We start from the raw sequence: 25,128 nt of genomic DNA, 5'->3' as shown, positions 1-25,128 counted from the left end.
TAATAGCAGTTTTAACTGAAAAAAATGTCCCTAACTCAAAGTTTACATGTAATTTATTAAGCTCATTAAATAACTTGCTTGATGATGAAGTTAGGTATATACTTAAGTAATGGCTAGCAAAGTACAACAATAAAGAGAAAATACCACATACAAAGGAAAAAAAAGTCTTTTAAACTGTATATTATAGATTGTAAATGAAAAAGTCATATGTAAACCATTATCCATGGTAAGTTACTTATCTGGTATATTAGTTTGTCCTAACACCATCCACCAGTTGCAGGTGAACAGATCATTCTGGTGCTGGGACATGATTACTCAAATAAGTAAACTTGAAAATAAAATACACTATGAGCAAGTGACTTGTAAGTAATCAGTGGAAAAGATTGTGATTTATTTGGAGCACTTAACTGCACTTTCTTCCTAGGCGTGTCTGTCACAAGAAGAGACTATTGAGTGTCATGCCCAAAAGTTCTGTTTTGAAAATGCAATCTGAAATTGTCACTAATTGATTTTCTTTTCCTGTGTATAAGGAATGGGCAATTTCCACGCTGGAGAAGGTCAAAGTATCAGTTGCTAAAGAAAACTATTCTTCTATGAGTGCCACTGAAACTCCCTGTTTGTTTCAGTGAAGCTGGGAGCATGACATACGCAAAATCAGGACCTCAGAGCTCCATCCAAAGCCCAGTGAAGTCAGTAGAAACCATCCCATTGACTTCCGTGGGAATAGGATTGGCCCCTGTGTTTCCTTTGCTTATTAAAATCCAATCTGTCTACAGATAACAGAGAGTCATTTCTCTTTCGGGAACTTGGACTTTATTGCTGGTGAATTCAGTTCTCCATTGAGAAATACGATCACTGCTGTTAGAAAAACATTTGTTATTCAGGAGGGACATGCTGATATTTGCTCAGTAGGGTAAAGTGGTAGTTAATAATAAGATTTGCATTACAGTTGCCTTCAGAAGTCCTTCCAGTATTCTGGTATTTTGGAACGACATGTGGATGTTGTAGTAATACACTAGCATTCTACTTAGTGATGTTTTTATGCAAAACTGGTCACCTCTGACTAAAAAAACAATTATCACCAACTTTAATAAGGGCAAATAAAAATACAGAGTCATTATGGAATTTTCTCATTTTGAAGCACCAGACCAGGAATGGAACATGAAGGAGCAAATAAGGCTATAACTAAGCATGTTTTTTCCTAGATGTGTCTGCAGATATGACAATGTCAACTCTTGCAGGCATGCAACTGGGAAGGAAAGGAGAAGGCAACTAGTCATTGCTTTGCATTTGACTTTTCCAAGTTGAACTTCCACTTTTACTGCAATCATACCAGCTTTATCTGGCTAAGATAGAGAGTTCTTCATGTGCTTTTTGGTTTGTCGTCTGCCACTGACAGGTATTTTAGGGTGCTGAACAGGACCATCAGCACTTCCATTACTGAAGGATACTCTCTCTACAAGGAATCCTGTTATCTTTAGGAGGGCCTGTTTTCAAAGTGAATATATTTCGTTATGTAGGGTCACAAAGAAGTGATCAAGGTGTACTGTATTTGTCTACGTTCTTGCTTATGGTCTGTTTCTGGGTCTCCAAAAAAAAAAGAAAAAAAAAAAAAGATTAATAACTTCTACATGAAATTAAAATGGTAATGATAGAATGGAAAATAAACTCTCAGAAGACCGAAGTGCGTGGACTAGTTTGCTTAAGCATTAGGACAAGCTGTCAGTGAAACTAAAAAAAGTTTGCCTTAACCACAGAAGTCTGACTTTTTCAATTCAGGCTGTGTGATAACAGCCCAAACATCCCTTGAAGGGTATGCTGTACACCCTTTAAGGTATAAATTCTGATATACACATAGCATGTATTGCCGTTGGATAATTCTGGTAGGAGAACAGCCCTAGAAACACAGGGAGTGCTGGAGTAATCCAGTGAATGCCCCATCTAGTTGGGTGTCATCTCGCCAACAGTAGCTAGTCTAGGATGCTGTTGGGATGTGTATGGAATCCTTTTCTAAACTGTTAAGAAATTATAACTCTATTATAATCTTGGTCTTCTCAATCTTCATCTGTTAGTGATCACATATAGTTGAACTGCAGGGGTTATTCATGTACCTAGCCACTTGTGTTTTAATCCTCCTGGTTCTTGATATCAGTAGGATGTTGTGGCAATGAGTTCCACAGATTATCCAACCCTCATTTTTAAAACAAAGTTTCCGTTTGGAATGTGATCTAATTCTGGTTGATTTTGTAGTAGGAAGGTAAGTAAAAAATACTTCCTAATACTATATTGTGTAAATGTATTCAGTCCTCTTGTTACCTTCCAGATAAACAGCCCCCATCTTGTCAGACACTCCTAATTCAGTTGTCTGTCTTGGACTCTAGGACTTACTACTTCCTCCACATATTTTTTAGGTATGGAGATGAGTCAGACTGTATCCAAGGTGAGCACACGACATTGACTTTTATGTTAGCATTATAGTATTTTAAGTGTTTAGTTTTTCTTGTTCCTTTGGGAAGATTCTAGCTTTTAGTTGCTGTGTTTGTGCTGAGCAAATTTCTTGATCTACTGGGGAATGGTGTGATCGGTTTTCCTCCAGTGAACGGTCTATTATGTTGCTGGATTTTATTTCTCCTATTTTTTCAGCAATAAATTTTGCAGTTTGGTTACTTACCCTACTTTTCTTACCAGTATTCTTTTGTACTCTTAGTAGACTGGATGTTGGGATGAGGAGATGGAAAGAAAATGTGAAGCCACCATACATCTTGACTAGTGTTGCCTTGAGTCAGCAAAAAATTAGACTGTACTTTGAATGCACTGTTGCTGGTGGTGAGGGTCAGGGATGGGTAGGCTATTTCACATTTTTTTCTGTATGTGTAGAAGTAAGTGCATTTTTTTTCTTCTGGACATTTCAGGGGTCTGTGAGCAACAGGCTGAGAAACGCTGAGAAATGATTCTGGTAGCAAAACCATAATAAAACATACTCACCTAACATTTTTATGAGAAACTTCTGCCACCTCCTTAAGGAAACCTAAGGCTTATTGTTTCAGCACTCCTTGAGCTCAGCCTGGCTCCTCAGTTGCAGTGATGCTTTCTCAGGTGTCTTTTCCCTGAAATCTGGTTGCACGCCTGCTGAGGTACAATGTTTTGACACCACAGAATGGTAACAGCTCAGTAGAAACTGCCTCTAACTTACCAAAATAAGTTATTCTACTGGCCTGGGAGCATTGAAAAGAGCTCAGTAGTTTGTTATCTCTCCCCAGATCAACCCTGGGTCCCAGCGTTGGCCTGAAGAATATATCTCTCCTTTAGCAATTACTGTCTTTTCCAGCAGGGTTTCCAGCAGCTGATCCTCCAGCGCTGCTGCCTGGGCTGCGGCTACAAAACCCATCACAGAGCAGTCTCTAATGAATGCTTGCTTTGTGTTTCTACAAAGCAGAATCCATTTCCACTTTTCCCTAGTCAAAGCAAATAAAATAAGCAAATTACCTGTGAATCTTCACCTGGTCAACTTTAGCTTGCTACTTTATGGGCATGGATCCCACAAGTTCATAATTCTGAGGTCTCTCTGAAATTAGTTTCACAGTGAATGGCAAAGACACCTAAGAGGCCAGAATCAAAGTTGTGGAGGTGTCTTAATAGTTTATTTTAACTTTAAAGCAGTTAGCTTTGCGAGCTACATGTTCTTTATTAAAAGAAGAATTAGAAAACTTGCTATTAATTTTGTTCTTGCTTTCGTGCATGCTTTGCTTTCAGTCACGCTGAAGGTTGAGCTCCTGCCTTCTGAAAACGTGTGGCCAGTTTCTAAGCCTGTGAAGTAGCTCATCTGAGCTACACCTGGATCTTAAATCTTCTTCCTGGCTCTCTCAATTCCTAGCAGTGCTGGGACAAGCCCGTTTTGAGCTGTTTCTTTACCCTGTGCATTTAGTAAGGGGTATACTCCCTTCTTGCTGAGAATGTTTGTCTTTTTTAGGGTTTTCTTTCTCAACATTGGCATTTGTCTGTTTGTCTGTCTAGCCCCCTTCACTCCCTCTCCCCTCCCCACCCCCAGTTTTCATTTTCAATTATTTTTGTTTATGTTGAACTTCTGCCTGCTCAGCTGCAGCAGAGCTTGGTGTTGGCAGCCCGCCTTGTGTTGTACAATTCTACAACTTCTGCTGCTTAGCAGCATGTTGGAAATGCTTTGAAATAATTCCATGTTGGACCGAAAGCAGCATCTTTGTTGTTACCCCCTCAGAATAATTTGGTGCTATAATTGGAATTCTCATTTGAAATAAATAAACATGATTTCTGATCTGTAGACAGGTCTGGATGCACAGTGAGTGACAGAGAGATGCACGCCTACAGCCCTCTGAGCAGAGATGCATTTGCAAAGCATGCATGGCCCTTCTGGTGCCTTGGGACAGGTTCACGGTGGAGAGGGAGGGCTGAAGGGCAGCCGCAGATCCCTGCCAGGCCCCGCGGGATCTGTCAGTGGAATCGTCTGCTCTGTGCTGTTCTTGATGCAAATGTGCTGTAGCATAAGAAGCTGTGGCTCCACCATGCTACTGCCACCTTCCCAGACCCTGGATGGCAGCCCTGGATGAGGTTGTGGGCTCTTGTGCTCCTTTCTGTGTGTAAGCTGAATGCTGTGCACAGTCAGGGATTTCCATTTCAACAAGGGTATGCAGGAAGTTCAGAGGAAAATGTCAGGAAATGATTGAGAGAACCAGGTCTGGTAGAGATGATTTAGTGGAGGAATATGAGAGAGATCTAAAAATCATGGGTGGGTTGGAGAGGATGGTTAGAGAAGGATGCTTCATTGCCACTTCTAGTACACAAGGCAGCGTGCTTCAAATGAAAGTACGGGGAACCAGCTTCACAGCAAGCAGGATGAGATCCGTGCAGCCATGGAACTCCTCGCAGGAGTGTGGTGGAAGAGCGAAAAGTTCACGTGGGGAGACTAGATGAGGTAATGGAGAGAAATAGAGTGAGACATAAAAAGTACATAGAAGCGACATCTATCTCATGAATGTTTGTGTTGAAAAACGAATTGGAGCCCAGGGGAATATTAGGGGCTTGGGTTACTATACATATGCGTTGACTCATTTTTGTATCTGCTTTTCAAGACTGTTTAATTGTGTGTCTGTGTTTGTGGGGTGGGAGGATATTTTTTGTTGCAGACAGGATTATTTAGATCTTTGGTAAGGCTCAAAACAGTTGTTCATGCATTCTTATATGGTGTAACATTCAGTAATATTTTTTTCTTCATGGCTTTGAAATCTGGGCATTTTTGCTGCAGGCAGTTATTCAATCTATTGCCATTTTTCCCCATACCCTCATATTTGAAATCAGTTGTTTGACTTGTAAAAAACAGTTCTCCTGAAACCTGATTGCATTAAAATCTGGTGCTGTAAAGGGAATGTTTAAATCCACTTTGTGCTCCTTTAATTGGAAAATGCCTAGGACACAGAGGCTTGAAATTGTTCTTTCAAGCCAAGAACGTGGTTGCTGTTTGTCTGGCACAGTGGTGATGGTTCCAAACATTTTTGTGAATTCAATCAAGAGACAGCCTAGCGAGGCCAGAAAAGCAAGGGGTGAGAAGGTGGCAATGAGATAAAACTGAGGCAGGGGAGACCTGCAGCACAACTAATTTGCAATTAGCATCTCCCCGCTTCGCTGTTGTCTGCCCGTCCTGCAATTCCAAAGGAGACAGAAAAAATTTGGTTTGAAAGGATGTTACGGATGGCTGTAGAAAGCTGTCAGGGCTACAAACAGACAGAGACGCGTCTGCGGTGCCGGCAGAGGAGGAGCAGGTCGTGCCCTGTAAGCTTCTGCGGAAAGAGTCATTTAGCACAGCTTGATGGGAATTGGGTAATGGCAGTATGTTTGGAGATTAGATTGAGGAGTAAATGATGGATGAACTGCATAGCCCAAAAAATACTGTATACTGCTGTCATGCCTGTGTTCTCAAGATCAATAACTGTCGTAACAGTGAGTAGTCGTCCCTCTACTATCCCCTTTTCTTCCCTGCCACTTAACTCCCCATTGCATTCCTGTTGCTCACTGATGCAGTAGCACCTATGAAAAAAAGATGAAATGGCATAGATTGTATTTTAAACATGACTGGAAATCCGTATTATTTTTTAAAGGATTACTTTCCATTGCAGTTTTCTAAACATCCAAATAGACTTGTGCATTTCTTGAACATAATAAAATGAGTGAGCCAGTGTTTTTTTCCTCTTGCTTTAATCTAACAAAATTCCTTCTTCTCCCATACATTATTAATTATTCATGTCCCAGCATTCCTGAGGAACTGGGGTTTTTGGTACTGGCACTGGAGAAAAATGGACTCCAGGAGAAAGCTTACTGGCTTCTTCAAGCATTGAGTAAACCTACTGTTTTCAGAATTCACAAGATAATATTTTTGGAATTGGATCATTTCTTGTATTGCCTCTTTTTGGACTGAAAGATGATCTATGCTTGGGACCTTGCTGGGCTTTTTTGTCCTAGAAAGATGCCTCAGGATCCGTGCCAGACCCTTCTTCCCGCAGTGGTCTGTAGTAAGGACAAAGAGACAGAGGCAGTTTCTGGACCTGTCTTCCCAGTGGAGACTGCGCCCATCAGTGTTGCCCATGTGGTTTCCCAGCTCTGTATTCACTATGTTCCACAAAAGCTGCTGGTTTTGTGATAGCTTTTCATATAGAGGATTCAAAGAGCTGCAATCGCTCCATCACAAGAGGACCAAACCAAATGAAGGAAGCCCCTCAGTCTATGGCTTAACTTCATTTTATGCTTTGGGCAGTATCCTCATACTGTTTTAGCTACTACGTCACGGTGGAGCAACCTCACTGCATATGCATTCAATCTGAAAAATATCTGTTTATGTCATCACCTTAAGCATGGTCTATGTCTGATGGCACTCACCAGTAACTTCCATAGCACTACTGCACAGAAAACCAAAGAGCCCCTTTTGATGCCTGGAAAATTTGGAGGGTATGTGTTTGAAAATGGATAATGTTGTGTGAGTGCAAATTATCCATTCATGGACCTGGGAGAAAACATGGCTGAAGGAGACTTTTCTGTACAATTCCTATAAAATCGTCTAGAAGAAAATAACCTTTCCAGGTAGAACTTACACAGCAAAAAGAACAGACTTGTACATGATGACTTTAAATTTTATAATAAACTTTTGTATTACATTTTTTATTAAATTGTGGAATCTTTAAAGTGATTATCTTCAAACACTGATGCATTTCTAAAACTTGATTATTTTTGTACCTAATAAAATTCTAAAGAATTCAAGATTATTTTTTAATGCTTAGTATTGTATTGCCTCGTATTGCCTTTACAGGAGGCTGTTTAAACTATTCAAACTGATTATGCAAGGTGCCTCTCTACTTACTCTTTCAAACCTAAATAAAATCCATCTTTCCAGAGGGTTTGTTGCTGCGAAAGACACAGGTTCATGCCCCTGCCTGACTTGCTTTCCAGCCTTTCTCTTGCCCTGAGGCTACAGACCCTTTCAGTTTTGGTTCTCAAGTGACCCATGCTTCGCACGTGGTCAATGCTGAGGCTTTGCAGCGCATGTGGCATTCAGTGGGACCGTCTGCATTGGAGTGCTGCCATATGTCTTAAAGAAAAAAGGCTTTGTGGTGATGCAGGGGCTGATGAATAAATCCGTTTCCCTTGCTGTGAGAAACCAGTCGTTGCCAGCCAAAGGCAACTCCTTATATACACGATCACAGATTCATTTAGGTGGAAGGGGCCTTGGGGGTCTGTAGTCCAACCTGCTAAAAGCAGGGCCGACACTGGTTTCAAACTGGGTTTCCTAGTTGTTTTTTTCTGGTCTGATCTTGGAAATCTTCAAGAATGGAGACTGCACAGCCTGCCTGGGCAACCTGCTCCAGTGCTTAACCATCCTCCTGGTGAATAACTTTTTGCTTGTATCCAATCTGGACTTCACTTTATCTTGACTTAACGTTGTCGGTCATCCTTCAGCCTCTTCACTCTGTCTTTTTGATAAGCTCTTTGTAGGTACGGGAAGGCAGCCATTTGGTTCCCCAAAGCCTGGTGCCCTTCCAAGGTAAGCAAGGCCCCACAGCCTGTCCTCACCGGTGATCCAGCCTCCATCTCCATTCATGCACCATCACTGCATTCTCCATGGCTATCCAGTTTATCGCGAGTTCTTTTTGTTTGGTTGGTTTTTGTTTTCGTTGCTGATTTCTGTGCCCAACTACCTGAGGGTTTTTCTCTGCTGCTAACATTTCAGATCAGCCCTGTCATTACAGAGAGCATAGTTGTCTTTTTTTTTTTTTTTTTTCCCAAAAAGTTGGGGCTGACTAGACCAAGCAAGCTGAACTGGACCATGAGCTGCACCAGCACAGTGCAGAACCTTTGCAACCAGGAGAGCTGAATGGAAACCAGAGCTTCCAAAGTTTAATGAGATGTGAATAAGATATTCTATCAGAATATGCTCTGGTTTTTGGAAGAGTTAATTTCCTTTGGCCATAGGTCACTGTATCCTGGCTTCACCATAGGTGTAGGGGGTGATAGAAACAAAATAAGAGCCTGACTGGCCTAAAAATTAGAGATTGAAGCTTTGTACAAGAGCTGATAGTACGTGTTCAGTGATTTCCTTGTAAGGCCAGTTTTATTCAGCGACTAGAAGGATGCGGGTGGGTCAGGATATCCATAGCACAAATTCTCTACCAGCCGAAACAGGGTGACAACAAGGTGACAACGCCAGTGTACCCCTGTGGAGAAAATTGCTTAGCATTTCAAATAATTTAATTGTCTTTAATTGTGAAATCAAAGTATATCAATCAAGGGTGAGAGAGGACTCAATAAATTTAATCATGAAATACTAAATTATGGCTAGAGGGTAGGATTAATTTTTTTTTCAATTTCAATTTTGATGACACAGATGAGTCTGGTGGCTATGATGCATCAGCTAATTCCCTATCAAAGTGATAGTTTTAATGGCACATGATTTCTTGTGTTTTCTACTTGAAAAATGTTACATGCAAGCAAAAAAAAAATAATTTTTGCGGTTTTATAGATTTCCATTAGCAGAAAAATGTATATTTGAATTCAATCAGGAGATGGTCTTGTGAAGCTTGAAGCTGACCTCTTTTATTGTAGAGTGTTATATTTCTTGATCATTTTAGGCACACTTGAGAGCGTACCAGAAATACCATTTACTCTACTGTCATTTTATTTCAGCTTTTCAAAGTATCTCTGCATAGAAGTGTTTTAATGGGAGAGCTTGCTTGTGATATTTTGTCTTCAGAATTTCTTTCCCTAGGGAAACCTGTTAGTCTTTTAAAATGGCATTCTAACTTGTTCGATAACCAGCTTGGGAGTTGGAGGAAATCTGTGAGGAAGGTTGAAAGGAGGAGAGACTTCTGGAGTAGTAATTTACTATCTGTATGGGGAATGCTGAGTTCATACAAAACAGTGTATTACTCTACCAGTGCTAATAATGCATAACATTTACCTTGTCTTGCATTTTAAAAATAATGTATATGTAAAATCAGTCCTCACAGCATCCTGTGAGAGAGAAGTATCAACATTACAGTAATCCTCATAATGTATTAAATGAGAATAATGAGTATTTCAAATGGAGAGCTCAACAAGAGGTAGACATAACGTGTTTCTAACTCTGAATTCCGTAACAGGTTTTGTTGATCATCCCAGCCATCTTTCTCAGCCCATTTATTTATATGTTACCTTTGCAAAAGTGTTTTTTTATCAGTCTGATTTTTCAATTTTCCTATTTTGCTGAAAATATGCTTCAGAGTTACCCGTATGTGGTTATACAATGGTTTGCTATGTAAAAGGAGAGTATGTGTGAGTCCATCTGTCTGTCTGCCCACATGAGGAAGGGAGACAGAAACAATAGAGGTCTCTGCAGCAGAAGTTTCCCGACTTTCTGGGTTACAGTTCAGATTTTGGTTGAGTTTTTTCCTTTCAGGCTTCTGCCCAAATGCACCCTTCGTCCTGAACTCCAGCCTCAAGCATAGCACAAGCTAGTGCATTTTTGTCAAGTTCTCAACTTTATTTAGCAACCGACCACGTAACACCTGACCAAACTGAGGTTTGGTTGTGTAGGCAGTTTAGTTAGCTGAAGATGAAGATATGCTTGCTGTTCTACTAAAAGGAATGATTATTGCATTAGTACTGATATAGATATACTTTATTGGCAAAGGCCCTGATCTTGCAAGAAATTCAGCTGCAGTGCTGTAGAAGCACTGTGGGAAATCCTTTGGTGGCATGGGGAAGCAGGAGCTTTAAGCGTGTTTAAAGAGACAGAATTTTACTTGGTGGCTTATAGCACTGAGGTTTCTCTGAGGCATTTTGTATCTTATATACTCTGCATCTACCTACGTGTATCTTTTTTTTTCCTTTTTTTTTCTGTGAACCATGTAGACTCTGTTAGTTCATGCACCAAATGTTTGATTGAAAGTGCTCAAATAATTGATGGATGTATTGCATATGCAACAACCTGTCAGACTATTGAAATATAATCTTTTCCATTATATATTGCCGTATTTCATCACTTTCTAACAAACAGACCCCAGCTTGTAAAGGATGAATAAAATCCTCTTCAAAATTCTTTATGCATTTTTCCTGCTATCTTGCTGACACACTGTGTCTCTGCTCCACTACCAGCTCACACTTTTCTTTCTCATCTCAGCTTCTTTATTCTTGCTCCAATGGTGGGTTTGTTTACTCAGGCTCTTCAGCTATCAAAAATTCTCTTATGGCTTCCTTCTCTCACAACCTTGGAATAACACTTTATCTCCAGACCTTACTTTAAAGCTCTTCTTATGTCAGTGCTTTTAACTGTCAATGGTGATATTTAATAAAGACAACTGTTAAATGAAAAAATAATTTTATTTCATGAATTCAAGGACAAATTACACTCCCAGGTATGGCTCTGTGATTATTGTTTATACTTTGAATGAGACTTTGGTTCTTCTTAAATATTTTTTTTAAGAAAACTTCTTCTCTTGTCACTTAGGTACATTTAATTGTTGAATAGTGATGTGATGAGTCATTTTAGTGTTAATCCACTGCAGTGTAGCAGCCAGCTGTATCCAGATCAGATTATAAATTTGGAAAATGTTTTACTTCAGGACTTGCACTGCTGTGAACAACCTGTAGCGCAGACTTCCAGGGTTGGAACTTCTGGTACTGTGATTTACCTGCAACACCTCCCTTTCTTGGGGAGATGGGAGGGAGGCAGTAGAGGTGTTCCCCACATTTCCTATGCAGTGAATCTCCTGGTTACAAGGAAAAATGAAAAAGGTCTGTACGCTTCACAGTATTCTGCAGGGGATTGTGTCCATAGGACTTCTTTTGATACCATGGCTAGCATCCAGGTTTGTTTCCCATATTTATTTTTTTTTTGGACAGGTATTTCCCAGTTCATGGCCTAAGATGGATCATAGTCACTCAGCCAGATTCAGTCCTGACAGCCTGCTTGAAAATCATATTGTACTGTGGATTTGAATCCATCTTGCTGTGTCACAGTCACAAATTTCATGTACGGTTAACTAAAAAAATTGAGAACTCAGAAGGTTTGTTGCTGCTTCACCTGTTACCTGCATAATTTTTCTTTCCACTTGCATGAATATGTGTTAAAAAATGCTTCTCCCTGCTGCACATCCATGAGGCACCAGAGAGGAACCGACCTCAAAATTTCACTTTCCTTTGTTCTGCAGACAATGTTAGACATTAATTTCAATCAAATCATACTCAGAAAAAAACTTGCTTCTTTGCTCTGAAGGTTTAATCTCCATTTTCATAGGAGATTTCCTACATGGTTTAAGTTGCCAGCCAGTTTTATCAACAGATTTCTTTTCCAGAGCTCTTTTACTATGACCATCCAAACTTAGCATGTGTTTTTGAGAGTCTTGCCAACTTGTGAACAAAATTCCAAGTGTGAAAGTACAGAATTGATTTTCTAAAAACTTGGCTCAATTTTTGTCTGACTCGTGTTCCATAAAAATAGCTGAATATGAAGTTTCTAACTTCAGCCTTTTTTTTTTACCTTTGAGATGTTAGACTGCAAAAAAATTAATCAGCACTTGCAGAGAATCTTTGTTGATAAAGGTGTAATCAAAATTGGATTCTTCCTGTCATACTCTTGCCAATTCTGTAAAAACAAAGATCATTATTCTGCAGCTTCTTAATGGCATATATTCCTTCAGCAAGTGTTAAATGTATGCTTTTCTTCATCATTTTAAACCTCAACTCTTTTAATATGGCATATTTAAACTTCCATTTAGAAATGATACCAATTAGTTTCAAGAGTTTCTTAACAAAAATTGCAGTAGACAATCTAGTAAGAATTATGTGCACCGTCATTTGACAAACAATATATAATAAGCTTTTCATTTTATATCTGCTTCTGGCTTGAAAATGCCTCATCAGGTAATTACAATCTGTTTCCTCTACCATATCACCTATTAAAAATTGTAAATAATGTAGGCTTTGAAAAAAAGCAAGGCATGAAGCAATATCATTGTTCCAGTCACACCTAACCCAACTTTTCTATGCTAGCTGAGATTTATTTATGCAGCATTTCCTTTGTGGTTACTATCTGAAGGACTCCGAGGGGAGCTGCAGGGATGCCTTTGCCTGGGGCTGCTGATCCTCCATCTCAGTTGCCAGCCGTGAATCCCAAGGGGCTGAGGAACAATGCCAGAATGAAGTGGAGCTCTGCTAGCATAAAACTTGGTGTGTGCAGAGGACCGTGGGCCCACGCTCTACACGTGCATGCTGTGGCTCCAATCTGTAGACTTCTGTACTTGCTTTCCTCTAGTGGCATGAGTAGTCCCTTGGGGGTGCTTATAGACTTTGTGTTAAGTAGATCTAAATGTCTATGCACAGTTGTCACTGTTGTGTCCAGTTGTGCAAAAATTGTACATATAGATAGCATTTCATATGTGGTTTCACAGTCCAACATCCTTAATTTGCCCTGTTTTCAGAAGTCTGTAAATAAAGCAGCTCAAAGGTATGTAGCTAGTATTATCAAGATGCCTGCATAGGCCTGTGCAGCAGAATAACGTTACAAGCCTTTTTACCATGCATTAGGTGACTTAGTGCATTGTTTTACAGGAAGCATTTTAGGACATATAAAAATATCCTAGCTGGAACTTCACTTCTGGATATGAAAATATCATTTTGCTAAATTGTCTGTAGAATTTTTTAAAAGCACTTAATCTGATTTAGTCTGCACATTTAGTCTTCATTAACAAGGGGAGCTCTTATTAACCCAAAGATCCCATTAAAAATTACATAATCCAGCTGGCTGGACGATTGAATCCTTGGACACTGACTTTAGGATATCTTGTATGCTAGAAATCTGTGTTTTCATCCAGTCGGCACTGGCAGGTTTGTGGATGGCCAAATGTGGTCTAGCCATATTAATATGTTAAAAAAAAGTTAAGGCTGATCAGTCACCTTAGATAGCCATGTGCCTGTCATAAAACCCAACACATTATTTGTTTCCATGAAAAAGTTGTCTGTTCTAAAGAGCTAAATTTTCTGTCTCAATAGTACACTCCAGGCTGCTGATGTTAAAATCTGTAACATGAAAAATAAAGGAAACAGAGGATGGATATAGATGCAGGTGGACATGTATTCAGAAGAACAAAAAATTAAATTTTATCTAACTAATGTGTAAGAGGCACTGATTCTGACTATATGTTATTTATATCCAGGGTGACATATCCCTTATCTAGAGAGCAGAAAGGGAAGGGAATGGTTCCTTTGGGGCACGGGGTAGAGATCAGGTCTGCTGTTTAATTCCTTGCAGGTTTGTGTTCATGTTGCCATCTGTTACTGTTGTGAAATGTATTCCTGGTTGCTGTTCCCTTGTGGTCCAATCTGCGGCCAACCTATTTTGGGTGTTGTTGGATCAATGCTGCTTCTAGAGTGGAGCAAGGCAATGTGTGTAAACTGTCATTGTGTGTAATAGAGCTTGTGTGGTTGTACCAGACCAGGCACATGACTAGGATGAAGGTAATGTGCACCAGAAAGGCCACTGAGGCTAATGAAGAAGGAATATGATGTTATTTTCTAATCGTCTGTGTTACAGCAGCCCTCAGCAGAACATAAATAATCCATTGTTGGCACATGGAGTTGCCAGGTCGAGCTTATGGCAAGGCATCTTTGCTAGAGGAGATCTGGGAGAAAGCATCTGCTTTCCTACTGTCCTCATCCTTCCTAAGAGTAGAATCCTAAGCCTGTAGAATACTAGTCACTCCAACTGTGATTCCATGGATGTTTCATTGAAAATGTAGTCCAGATTGCAATAGTCTTTGCCTCGTGGCTCCAGAAGGCATGTTAGAATGTAATAGTCACCCGAACTATTATGAAGAGTAGTTTGCACATTGACTCTCTCTATACAGTGACCAGAGTAGTGCTGCACAATGGTTAACCTGCTGTGCAGCTCTGTACACCTTTAAGTAATAAAACCTTAGTTGCGTATTGTCTAAGCGAGAAATTGCTTTTTTCTAGAAGAAAAACTAGGCTGCCTAATGTGATAGAAAGAACTGTAGTCTAAGATTAGATTTAAAGATTCAAGGGGGCACTGAGGAATGTCTAAGCAGAGGCAGAACGTACACAACTATGTAATGGTAGGTCTATCCTAATCTGAGAGGCGATTTTTTATTGGAACATTTCAGATTAATGTCTCTGTGCTCAGGCCCCTCTTCCCAGGCTGAATTGGCCTAGCCTAACTGTTGCTTCTTATCAGCCTACTACCCCTGTATAATGCCAAGCTTCCAAAAGGCCGCTCAGCCTGTCCTTAGAGTGCTCAGGTTGTTTTGAGGGGATTGAATAACAATTGGGGGGATGGGGGGAGGTCTCTCTGTTTCTGATATTTTTCAAAGTCACTAAGGGGGGAGTCAGGAGAACAGCTCTGCCACCTGGTCTGAGCTGCAGGGAAGCATACCAGTCTGTTGGCAGACTGGCACAAAACTGAAGGTAAGATGCCAGTGCCTTAACTTTCCTAAGTGAATGAACACACTGGGCTGCTGATGGATAAAGAATTATTCCACCTGAGTAACAGCATAAGAACACACCTCTAAAAAGGCCTGATTGAGTAGGCTCAGATAGTCCAGAAATATTAGTAAAAAGAATAACCTAGGAAGAGGTTGCAGTTGCAGTGATTCAAGGATCTGAAACATAAGTTTCCAAGGAGAAGAGAGTTCCAGATACACAAACTTGACCTGATCATATAGTAAAGAGAATTACAGTTGTTGTCCAATGAAACTGAGTCAGGAAAGAACGACTGTAAAAATGTCATGGTTCTAACTCCCTATGCTCTACAGTCAACCTGTGATCTAAAATCAACATATGTGCTTTCTTCTCTTTCTGAGCATCACTAGCGGATGATATTTTGTACTCAGAACTTAGCAAACTCCTTTTTTAACTGATGCATAAAAGCAGGTGAAAATACAACTATAATGTTCTGTGGCTGGTTTAGCACTGCAGTTGTAGCAGAAGTAACTTAGCTTTCTTGACCTAGTAAATAGATAGCATCAGCAGTCTTATATTGAATAATAAGATACTGTTTAGTATTGCGCAACTATACTTCTCTCTCTGTAAAGAATCATAGAATCATAGAAAGGCTCGGGTTGGAATGGACTTCAAAGATCATCTAACTCCAACCCCCCTGTCATAGGCAGGGATGCCACCCACTAGATCAGGTTGGCCAAGGCTCCTGGCCTTGAACACCTCCAGAGATGAGGCATCCACAGCTTCTCTTGGCAACCTGTTCCAGTGCCTCCCTTACAGTGAAGTATTTCCTCCTAATGGATGGGAGTCCATCTAACATTAATTAAGCCTCCTCAAGAAAATCTTAAAGCAGGCCATTTTCCATTAGACTAGTAAACGCATGCAAAGCTGCTATTCATAGCCTATATTTTAATAACTTAATTTGGGGGAGAGGTAGGAGAAAAAATATTCATCACTACTGCTTAGTAAAATGAATTGGAATTATGAACCCAGGGAAGTACAAGACAGTTAGGAAGCTTAAAGTGTTTAGTATTTTAAGTGTGCCACTAAAGCTATACAAGAATCAAATACCAAATGTGTTATGGCATTGTCAGCACTGAGGAGATTACTCTATGGTGTTACATGTGCACAGCCTCCCTGGTAGAGTAGAGCCTCTGTCATTGTGTCTGGGGCGTGTTTCTTTTCCTGTGGTCTATTTCAATAGTATGAATAAGGAGAGAAAGCATAGCTTAGGTTTCCCCGCTCCTGGTGATATCCGACTGCTAGTGCAAGTTGGAGCAGCATCCATGGTGCTGTAACATATGTTGGGAGACTGGATCCAGGCAGAGTCAGGCCATGGCTGGATGGATGCCCAGGTGGCCAGCTGCCAGCATTGGTCCCTCATCCCTCACCGGAGCAACTCTGAGCCACTTTGCAGTAATTAGAGGAGAGGACCTATACTTATGGTACTGGAGTCGAGGTGATCATATAGATAGATACCTGTGTAAAACTCACTGCACACAGACCTCAGCTGGTTGCTGATGGAATTAATGAGCATTATGGCTTCCCTCCAGATAGCTAGGTTCCCAAATACTTTACTTCTTGTAATCAATGCATGAGAAAGTAGAGCTGAGGATTGTGAACATCTAGAAAAACAAAGAAAATTATCAGTTCCTGGTGGAGGCAGAGACCTCTGCACACTTGTATTTGTGTGTATTAATTGTCCATTCCTACATACATAAATCTAAGTGAAGTGATGCGTTTTTAAACATCCTCATACCAGCCACATTTTTTGGAAAGTACTGCCTTTGTTGTGAGTGAGATGAATTAGCCTAGCGATACAGCATGGATCTGAAGTCCAGTGCATTAACTCAGAATAAAGGGAGAAGAGGACACAGTCTGTACAGATTAGACAGTTAATGCAATTCAAAATAAAGAGAAACTCATTGAATGTGCATCTTCTTTTTAGGTGCAGGTATGAAAAAATACTACTCAGGTGGAAAGTGGGTGATCAGAAATGAGCTAGATCAATTAAGTTGGAAAAAAATTGAGATTACCCTTTTCATTTCACCATGGGGAAAAATGATTAGCATTACAGAGATGTAGTTCAGTCTAGTCCTAGAAATAAACAGCTGCCTATCTACTGGTGTGTGTGTGTGATTAAGAAAACAACTTCTGTTGGTTGCTGCAACTGATGTTTCTGTAAGTAAGTTTGTTCAGTGCTGGCCTTGAAGAGTCACAAATATGTTTTAAAACACTGTTATTCTTCATTTTCTCTTCACTGATCTTGAACCTTGGTTCCACACTAGCAGGAGGCACAACACCTCCAATGGGACAGCTATAATGAAATAATAATAAAAATTACTTTGCATTTTCAGTTGCTATTATTTGACAGTCAAGTAGACACAAGCTGATGGCAGCACTTCAAATTTAATGCAGAAGTTCACTCTTCTCTAAAACAGTCAGATGAACAAATGTTAGGCATTATTTCCAGCCTAAAAGAGATGAAAACACCAGTGTGGCATTTGTAAACATGCTTGCAAGATGATCTAAAGATGTTATTGTCTTAGTCTCAACCCCTTTTTGCACTAATTTTGTAATAGCCGGATGATTTATGGAGAAAATATCATTTGGCTTTTATGTTGTGAGCAACAGAAGAATGATTGCTTCTAAAGTGTTGCTGTTTAGTGAGATATTAATGGAGGGATAATCCATTTACATTTTTACAGCGGAAGTTTTGTAATGCTGTTGGGATTCATTTATTCTCTGCATTTGCAAAATAGCCTCTACTGAAATAAGCTGCAGTAATTTGCTGTGGAGGAATATAGTAGTTTGTCAAAAAAAAAAAATCAAAGCTCCATAACAATGTCCTGCTGCTGAAATAAGCAGTTGTTTCTTAAATAAATGTTAAATAACTTTTCACAGGCACCTTATAAAGTGGATCAGAGTTGCATATTCCACATGCTGTATAAGGTAAGCAGCCTGTATACATTTTAGCTATGTGGCTTTTGTTGATCTGCAGTGGGCAGTGAGATGCATAAATACAAGTAACATTTCACTTTATATTTATCTTCTCAGTAGCAACTGTTTGCTGGTTCTGCCCTATCCCATCTAAATTCTCTTCTAGGTGATCAGTGGTTTTGTCTAATCTGACTCTGTCATACAGTCCTGCTAGGCAAAGCCCTAAGATTCCCATTACTTTGTGCAAAGAATGCAATTTTCATTTACAAATGAGTGTTGTATTCCTCTACTGCCTGTCCTGGCACTGCAGGAACTAGAAAGTGATTATTTTGAACTGTAGACAGAGACCTGCTGATGTTTTCAGCTGTTCAGGTAACCTTTGCAGAAAAATTCAGGCAGGGAACGAGGGACTAAAGATGGTCTGACAATGCGCATCTGGTCAGGTGGCGTATTGGTAGTTGGAGATGATGTACACTGAGAAAACACACATGCAGACAGAAATGTGATGCAGCTGACCAAGTGCTTGGGTGCTTCAGCACTAAGAGGAAAAGAAGCTGGAACAGAAAAAAAGCCCTCTATTGAACTTACCCCATTATTAAATCTTAGAGCAGTCTGTTTCTTCCAGATCCTTTTCAGTATGGAAACATTTGAACTGATCATAATTTGACTCATGTAGCATGCCCTGCATATTGCCTTGCTATATGACACATGTATTTTATTGACTGTTGGCCTGCATACTCTGTGTATATGTGTGTGTGTGTGTAAATTGCAGACAAAAGCAAATTATTTCTCAACTCCATTTTTTGTATTCAGCTGCAAGGATTGAACAAATAACATGATGTTGGCTGGTGTCATGCATGGTGTGGCTGTGTGTGAACTCTGGGCTCTGCAGCTCTGGGAGCTCTTGTGGCCTCTCTGAAACACACCACTTGCTATGGCATCAGTTAGTGAATAGAAGGCACATGTTAAAATTACACTTTGCAGACTTATCTGTACAGCGTGGGATTGTGAACAGTGCCTGGAGCAGCACAGGCTTCTGAAGCTGTAACAGAAGCAAAAACTCTGCTTAAGTTTGCTTCTTTTTGATGCAGAGTCCTTGAAGTACTGGGCTCCACACCCTCCTCTAAGAAAAGGGAATGCAAAGCTAGTACAAGCCTACAGATTTTTTCTTTTATAGATCAGAAATAAACATCTTATACAGCCTGTTTTCTTAAAAGCTGTTACAGGCAGCAACAAATGGCTAACATTTGGATTCCCACATCCAATTTCAATCAACTGGACAAGGGGAGAGGAAAAGGGAAACTATGTGTTTTAAAATAAGCTTAGCAGAGGAGAGATCCATTACCCAAATTTGGATGTTCTCTGAAATATGATGTTTTGTTATAACCCTGTAAGTCAGTGATTTCAACGCAAGCTAACACTAGGTAAAATTCTGTTGTCTATGCTGTGCATGGAGATCAGAAAGGACCCCACAATTGTGTTTTTGACCTTAAGGCTTATGAAATGCACCCTTAGGAGCAGCTGTTTTTAGGATAGATAGTGCTCTAAAACTTCCTCGCATAATCAGAAAACCGTTTCTAATGAGAAAGCATGGAGATGTAGGCACTCTGCAGGATGGGGCTGTACTGTACTGAGCTTCTCTCTTGAATGGCCAAAGCACACATACAGCTCCAGCAGGCAAGAGTTGGCAAGAGGGTTGCAGAGGCCAATAGAGAGAGGATATTACTGGTGCATCTTCTTATAATGCACTGCTTGTAAACTGCAAGTACATCTGGAAGAGAAAACTTGTAATAGCCTATATTACTTGTGTAATTATGTTCTTTTTAGCTGCAAAAGTTAGGTAAGAGAAATACGTTCTTCAAAAACACTCCTGTAGCAGCAATTGCAGGAAGCTGTGATGGCTTTCAATGTACAAAGAAAAAAGACATGAAACAAAATTTAGATTAATCAGCTTTCAATTATCCTTTGAAGTGTCTTTAAATCATCATTTTAATATCATACTCACATTGAACCTGATTTACATTCACTTGCAAACTTCAAATATGAAGTCCCTGACTAATTTCAGGGTGAATTCTAGATGGGAGATGATATGTCCCTGAAATGTATCATTCATTTTCACATTTAATACTTACTCAGAAATGGAGCCAAAACATTATCTTAATGCTCAAACAAATTTTGTCTATTACAAAAAGGGCTTTAGTCAACTAGATTGTAGAGAAACTGTACTGAGTTAGGGGTTATTCATGGGGAAATGTGACGTGTTAATCCTAGTTTTCACTGGGGAGACTTACTGGCCATTTACACTATTATGTGTGAGTTTTTTAAATATACAGTTTCCTAATTTGAAGGTCAGAATTCAAGTCTAGCTCATTTTCCTGAAAGGTAATTTTCAGGTGGAAAAAAATAAAATATTAAAGAAAAATTTGAGAGTGATGACATAAAACAAACTGAAGGTTCAGCTAAGGTTGCACAATTAACTCTAGATTCCACAATGCAAGATTGTCATTTGCAGGAAAAAAAAAACAATTACACTAAGACAACTTATTCTGAATCCAAAACTTTCTAAAGTTTTGCTTTTTTCGTTTTGATTTTCTCTGTCCATCCTGGGCTCAAAGAAGACCTTCAAATATAAGCTGTATTGAAGCAAGTGTATCCAGCAAAGTAAGTTAATCTGAAATGACTCTAGAAGGAATGATAAAAGCAATTGTAACAATCTCTATAAAATAAACCAGAAGGAAGAAAAAGAAATAACTTTCTACAGGGAGATCAATAATGAGTAGGACTCATGTTTTCTAAAGACCCCAGGAACCAGCTCATAACTAAACTTGTTAAATACTGCTAGCACCAAAAAGACTGATTTATTTTTTTCCCCAGAAGGCTGAACAGCGGCAGACCTCTGACAATTAAGACCTTTAAAAAAAGTCAGTTTTGACATCTGTATCAAAGACATGCAGGGAATCTGTTAATTAGTTTGACAGTCTCATGATGAAATGCTTCATCTTGGGGTCTTGATGTTGGAGACATTTCAGCCTCTATCTTCAGTCAACTGAGGAGGATAGGTTTCTCCTTTTCTGGGTCTAGTATCCTGAACTTGCAGGAAGTCCATGCGATTTATTTTTCTGGGTTCAGCTGGTGCCCTGTGCAAAATTCTTCCTTGGAGGCTTGTGGGGAAGAAAAGACATTTGCTAGGTGGCCGTGAAGAAGTGGTGTCCTCTATTTGGGAATTGTAGTCAACTACTGATCTTTAGCAGACAATTGCTATATAGCAACAAATATGAGACATCAGGTAGTTGTGTTTTCATTGAGGACAAGGTTTTAAGTTGGCTAGATTAATCTGTGATGGTGAACTGTGATGAAGCTGCTAATGTAAAAGAATACAACAGCACCTACCAGTGTCACCTTTATCATTCATAGACATGGTACAAGTGAAAAAAAAATCTCATCTCACTGGTGCCACACATCAGATCTGGAGATGAACAAGCAGAGAAAAATCATACTTTTTATTGTATGAAGTCCTTTTCCCCAAAAAAGGTTCACTGGTAACTTGAGTACATTATCTAAACCTGAGATGTTTGGTTTTTGTTTTAAACTGTCTGCATTTCTCCATTCTGCCTTGTGTTTGATGAAACTCTTCTGCCTGTGCCTCCCAGGCTGACATAGGAGAAACGAGAATCCGTGAGAGGTCACAGTGTTATGACTGGGATTTTCTTGTGTCTCCTCACTCTACAACACCCTGGAAGGATATGAAACAACTTGGGCATATTTGAAGCTCTCTTTTCTCTTACTGTTTAACTGTGATGTCAGAACCTTTTCTGAGAGAACTGATGTAATAACTAACAGTTTAAGAAAACCAGGGCTTACTGATAATTATTAGAAATGTTCACTAGCCTTAGCACTACACAAGCTTTTGGGGAATTGTGGTGCATTCTGATGAGTGTATTTTATTAACAAAATGCTTCATATTTTAATGGGCTATTTCTATCAGGCAGTTGAGGTGCTGTTATGCTAGTTACTCAATTTTATGAAGTTAAACAATAAACATTAAAGTAAAAACCTCAGGAAAATTGCCAGAGTGCAAAATAGATCTGTCCCTTGGCAGATTTAATTTACTCTCATTTTCAAAACGTTTTTCTTCTCATTTAGTAACATGCATTTTGCTATTTTGAGCAGAGGAAGACAGACTTTGTTTTGAGCCTCTAGGTCCAAAGGCACAGAAAGGAGTGATCTTTTTTCTCCAGGGGGTGACAAGCTTTCTTTTCAATTAATCCAAGTTTTTCCAATATGAGGGCTGTTGCTGATTCTACACTTGAAATCTTTGAGGCTGGGCCATACTGAAGTTGAGCTGGGAAGCAAACCAGTAAGAAACCTGGAATGGTTAAGTTAGAACAGTTGTTCATCTTTTCAGTTTTCTGCATTTACCTACTTTTATAGACAGTACTGACACGTTTTTGTGATTATGAAGAATGAAGTTACTCATTTAGCTGTAGTCTCACTCTTCCACATGCATGAATCTCAGCAAGTCAGTGTTTTGTTTGTGCAGAGCTTGGGAAGTAAATACATAGCCCTCGGGGCAGATATAGCCCATTAATTCCTTTTGTTTTCACCTAGCCTTCAGGCACATAATTATTTTTCACGTGTTACTGTCGGAAAACCCTAAGCTATGGGATTAACGTGAGTCTATCAAAGCTGTAGAAAGGCATAGTTAGTTCTCAGGAAAGAACAAGACCTCCATTCTCCAAGGTGGAATATAAATCATGTGGGCAAGGAGGGAAGTCAGGCTCCACATTATGGTAAGCATAAAATTTCTAGGCAAGAAACTCTCCTGCTCTGTGCAACTGTTACTACTCAAGCTATGAGCCCCAGGCACAAAAGGCTTAGTTTCATGACACAGATGGCAGTTCATCTGCCCAGACAGCTGGGCTATTTCACCCTTGGACCTGTTCTACGAGAGATCTTCAAAAAGGGTTAAAGAGCAATAGGGTTTGGGCTTAGCTGTTTAGTATGTGCGCTTCTCCCAGTTGCTTCTTTGCCAAAGACTCAGTACCAGTGTGTTTTCTTTTGATGTCTTTGCTTTGCTTCCAAAGCACAGAGAGAGAAGGAGTGCTAGTAGTCGTGTTTTGACCCTTTAAAAAGTTATATTGCTATATATACTTTTTATTTGAAAATATTTTAAAAAATATTTAAAGAACCTTGGAGAAAGGGATGGTAACCATTCCTGTGGTCAGGAATATTCCCATTCCCCAGTCAAGCTGTTTCAGGGATGGACCAACGCAATGAACTGAGTACCTAACCAGCTGCCTGTTGCTGGTAGCTCTAGAGCCAGCTGAGGCCTGCAAGGCTGACGCCTGCGGCTGCCTGGGAGTGGCCGGGCCTTCCCTGCATACAGCAAAGTTGCATTCAGCAGTTTTGTTTCTGAGTGAATAAATGTGTCTGGGCCTGAGCTGCTGATGTGGGGCCAGCTCTGATGTCCTGCCATGTGTGGCACAGTTAACTGCAGTTCCACTTTTTGTTGGGATCCCCAACTGTGGCCATACCATCTGACCCCTTCAGCTCTTGGACTGAGCAAATTGCTAAAAGCCACGTCTGTCTGCCTGGCCCAACACAGGCATTTCTGCAGCTCTCATTGATTGATCTAGTGGGTCACAATCTTGTTTCATGCACATAAGGCCTGTACTTGTCTCTGCCCTTTGGATCTGACTTATTTTAGCTATTTAGTGGTGGTGATTTTTGCTCCCTGTGTGCGAGGAGAATCCTTCCAGCTCCGGGCCCTCAGTCTGGGACTTGCTGAGAGCTGTAAAGATGAGGAAGAGGATCCTGACTGAGTAGAAAGGGGAATCCCAGCATCAAAACCAGGTTTACTGTGTGGAAAGTGGCAGGGGAAATTCCCATGATCTACAGAAAGAGGGTCATCAGCAAGAAATACAAGACAGCATTTTAGAAGAGTTTGAAGCCATGGTGGGAGAGGCTGCATTAGAGTTAAATCCTTCAATACAGGATTTTTCATCGTCAGATAAAAGAAGGTGAAGTTTAATGAGTGCTGAGTAAAGCAATCTTAGCTGTATCCAAAGCCTAAGAAATAAAAGCAAATTAAAATAATAATTAAAAAAAAAGAATAAAACAACTAGGCCTAAAATAGAAGAGCCAGTGTTGCTTGTGAACACTTCCCAATTCTTTGGGCTTGTTCTTGGGTTGCTTTTTTCTTCCTTCCCTTGTTTTCCTTACTGCCCTGCATCAGGCAGTGCTTGATATCATCACCTTGTTGTCATATCTGCTTGGGGAAACAAATTTGTCACAGCAGTTTCCTGTCAATACCCTGTCTTCAGTTAGCAGCATGTGTCTAGCTTGAGCACTGTAGGATGGTGTCACTTTTGCTGATAAAAACCCACTCTTTTCATTATCTATTGAAGAATGAACTGCACGCTGGCATTACTCAGATTTGGAAATCAAGTGTGCTGTCAGAGATTGAATTTGTAGCAATCATTTGAAGTCACAGTTTCAGCATATGCATAGATTCTATAAGCCTAGATTTCTTGTGATTTCTATAAAAGAGAAAATTATCCACATTCAGAAAGATTTCTCTGTTATTCTGTGATTTTCAAGCTCAGGTTTTTATTTATTATTTACATGTAAATATATATATATATATAAAATCTATGTATTTTAGATTAATATCCTCAGTGTAATGTTGTACCTGCACATAGAAGTGGTGCCACAGAGAGCTGACAGCCTCTTTACTTTTCTCTCACCTGTTGCTTCATTCTCATTAGAATTTTACATTGCTTGGTGTACTGATGGTGTCAGAGAGGGTAGTGGTGTGATGAGACTAGTTATATCAGAGTTGTTTGGTTGCTACCTGTACCAGACAGTTTTCAAAGAGGTATTCCCTAAGTGGGAATTTAAGATAGAACTGAATCATCAGTAGGTCAAATGGTAGTGCTGTTTAGGTGATGTATCCTAAGAGAAACAGGTACTTAGAGAAGTGTAAATTACAAGAACTAAGCAAATGATCATCTTAGTTGAATCAGTCAAGGAAAACTATCGCGTAACTATAGTATGAAAACAGTGAATGTAACCTTGGAAATAGTTTCACTAAGCATTGTATCAGAGGTTACATATGACACTGTATGGAAAGCAGAGATTCATTAAATCCCAGAGCAAATACTACATGCAAGAGGATGG

The 25,128-nt window shown here is 39.8% G+C and overlaps 1 protein-coding gene across 14 annotated transcripts in view; it reads left to right on the top strand.

The window, feature by feature from the left end:
• The window catches only part of FARS2 (phenylalanyl-tRNA synthetase 2, mitochondrial), a 264,849-nt gene that overhangs the window by 182,861 nt on the left and 56,860 nt on the right, over window positions 1-25,128 (top strand). For 5 of the 14 annotated variants that reach the window (XM_080581818.1, XM_080581816.1, XM_080581817.1 and 2 more), the window contains one exon: window positions 11,398-11,561. The exons of 7 other annotated variants lie outside the window; for them this stretch is intronic. In XM_080581818.1, coding sequence (XP_080437944.1) covers window positions 11,398-11,561 — 164 coding nt within the window. Of the gene's footprint in view, window positions 1-11,397; window positions 11,562-12,592; window positions 12,679-17,913; window positions 17,981-25,128 lie in introns of those variants that run through there. 2 more of the 14 variants (XM_080581808.1, XM_080581820.1) reach the window with 2 other exon arrangements.

The sequence above is a fragment of the Anser brachyrhynchus genome (assembly GCF_964034855.1).
Source record: "Anser brachyrhynchus genome assembly, chromosome: 2".
In the NCBI taxonomy this organism is placed as follows: domain Eukaryota; kingdom Metazoa; phylum Chordata; class Aves; order Anseriformes; family Anatidae; genus Anser; species Anser brachyrhynchus.
The sequence above is the reverse complement of the archived record's forward strand: the minus strand, read 5'-3'. Positions and strand labels throughout refer to the sequence as shown.